This window comes from Cryptomeria japonica, chromosome 4 (genome assembly GCF_030272615.1).
Source record: "Cryptomeria japonica chromosome 4, Sugi_1.0, whole genome shotgun sequence".
Taxonomy (NCBI): domain Eukaryota; kingdom Viridiplantae; phylum Streptophyta; class Pinopsida; order Cupressales; family Cupressaceae; genus Cryptomeria; species Cryptomeria japonica.
Genome location: NC_081408.1, coordinates 10,604,661 through 10,606,179, shown reverse-complemented (window position 1 = coordinate 10,606,179; position 1,519 = coordinate 10,604,661). Strand labels below are relative to the sequence as shown.

Sequence of the window (1,519 nt, the reverse complement as noted above, 5' to 3'; positions counted from 1 at the left end):
TTTAAACAGTCCCATTACGATATTTTGGACAGGAAATTTGCTCAATTTATGTACCCAATCGATCTGGTAAAACTTTATATTGGTGGGCCCACCCACGTCTTATCCGCGTAATGTTGAGATTTATTTCACCGACTTATGAAAACCACGCGTCAGTTGAACTTGGTTCCTGGAGCACCAGCAAACCGCGTCCGAAGAGCCTCATTCCAACTATAAATTGGCACTCGCTCCACTACTTTTACAACCAACTTTATCAGCTTCTCAGTATCATTTTGTCTCTTCAGATTCCTGTATTTTCTTTTGGTGGTGTTTGTATTTTTGAGAAATCTCTGTTCTTGCAATGGCGGAAGAAAATGCAGGAGAGCATCAAGATCGCGGGCTGTTCGGCTTGTTTGGGAAGAAGAAAGAAGAGGAGACACATCAGCAGCATGTCAGTGCTGTGGATCCACACATGGCGGGTGTGACCCCGCATGAGCAGGGACACGTAGGCGAGGCTCACCCTGTGCCGGTGTCTCATGGCCACGTGGAGGAGGGAAAGGTCCATGGCGAAGGTGTGGAGAAGAAACAGGAAGGGGGCCTCATGGCAAAACTGCATCGATCTAACAGCTCTTCTTCCAGCTCTGTAAGTTTTGGTTGCCTATGACTACTGTTTTTTGTGCATAAAATCTATTTAATGTAGATCCCTACTTGTCAAAAATACTGCACATCCTATTTTCTGTAACTGAGGATAGATTGCTCTCATTGTTCTTCATGAAAAGAATGTTTAATCTTCCACTTTCTATAATGTCAGTAGTTTGATCATTTGGATATGATGAAATGAATGTACTGATTAGTTTGTTCATTTGGATATGATGAAATGGGTGTGTTTGCAGTCTAGCGATGAGGAAGAAGATGAAAAGGGAGAGAAAAAGAAGAAGAAGAAGAAGGGTGGATTGAAAGACAAGATAAAGCTTCATGAGAAGAAAGAGGAAGACCACGGTCATGGCAAGACTGAAGAAGAGGGAGAGAAGAAGGGGTTGATGGAAAAGATCAAAGAAAAGCTTCCTGGACACAACAAAGAGGAAGAAAAAGAGCATTGAAGAGCAACTGGGTTTTTTGGTTCCAGTTTCATTTTATATTAAGTTGTGTGCAGCTACGTGTGTTTACAATCTTCCGGTTTGAACCATACTATGGATTATATGCATTCTGTGTTTTTCTATATATAATAAGAATGTAATGGTGGTGGTGTTTTTTGTATTACAATGTTCTGTTTAGGCCTTCTGTGTCTTTTTTCTCATCTACTTGAGGAGAGCGTTTATTTGAGAGGCGTTTAAACACTTGGGATAGTGTAGTATAATTAATTCTTATATTTAATGGTAAAAATCAACTTAATTTAAGAAACTGAAATATAAATCTTTATAATATCATGGTTGTTAAGGGAGACAAATGCATTTATTAGGTTTTGGCAGAACTCAACTTCACATGTCAGATAATTTACATATTCCTAAATTCACAATCACATGATTAATGGGTACTTTTTAGT

General features: G+C 39.2%; 1 protein-coding gene across 1 annotated transcript; it reads left to right on the top strand.

Moving 5' to 3' along the window:
• The first annotated feature begins 229 nt into the window (after positions 1-229).
• On the top strand, positions 230-1,233 carry LOC131054939 (phosphoprotein ECPP44). The gene is made up of 2 exons (XM_057989542.2): positions 230-619; positions 870-1,233. The coding sequence occupies exons 1-2, from the start codon at positions 338-340 to the stop codon at positions 1,074-1,076; spliced, it is 489 nt and encodes a 162-aa protein (XP_057845525.1). The 5' UTR covers positions 230-337; the 3' UTR covers positions 1,077-1,233.
• The last annotated feature ends 286 nt before the right edge of the window (positions 1,234-1,519 follow it).

Coding starts and splice junctions, on each gene's coding strand:
- LOC131054939 (XM_057989542.2), top strand. CDS start 338: ATGGCGGAAGAAAATGCAGGAGAGCATCAAGATCGCGGGCTGTTCGGC. Junction 620..869: donor ACAGCTCTTCTTCCAGCTCT/GTAAGTTTTGGT, acceptor GTGTGTTTGCAG/TCTAGCGATGAGGAAGAAGA.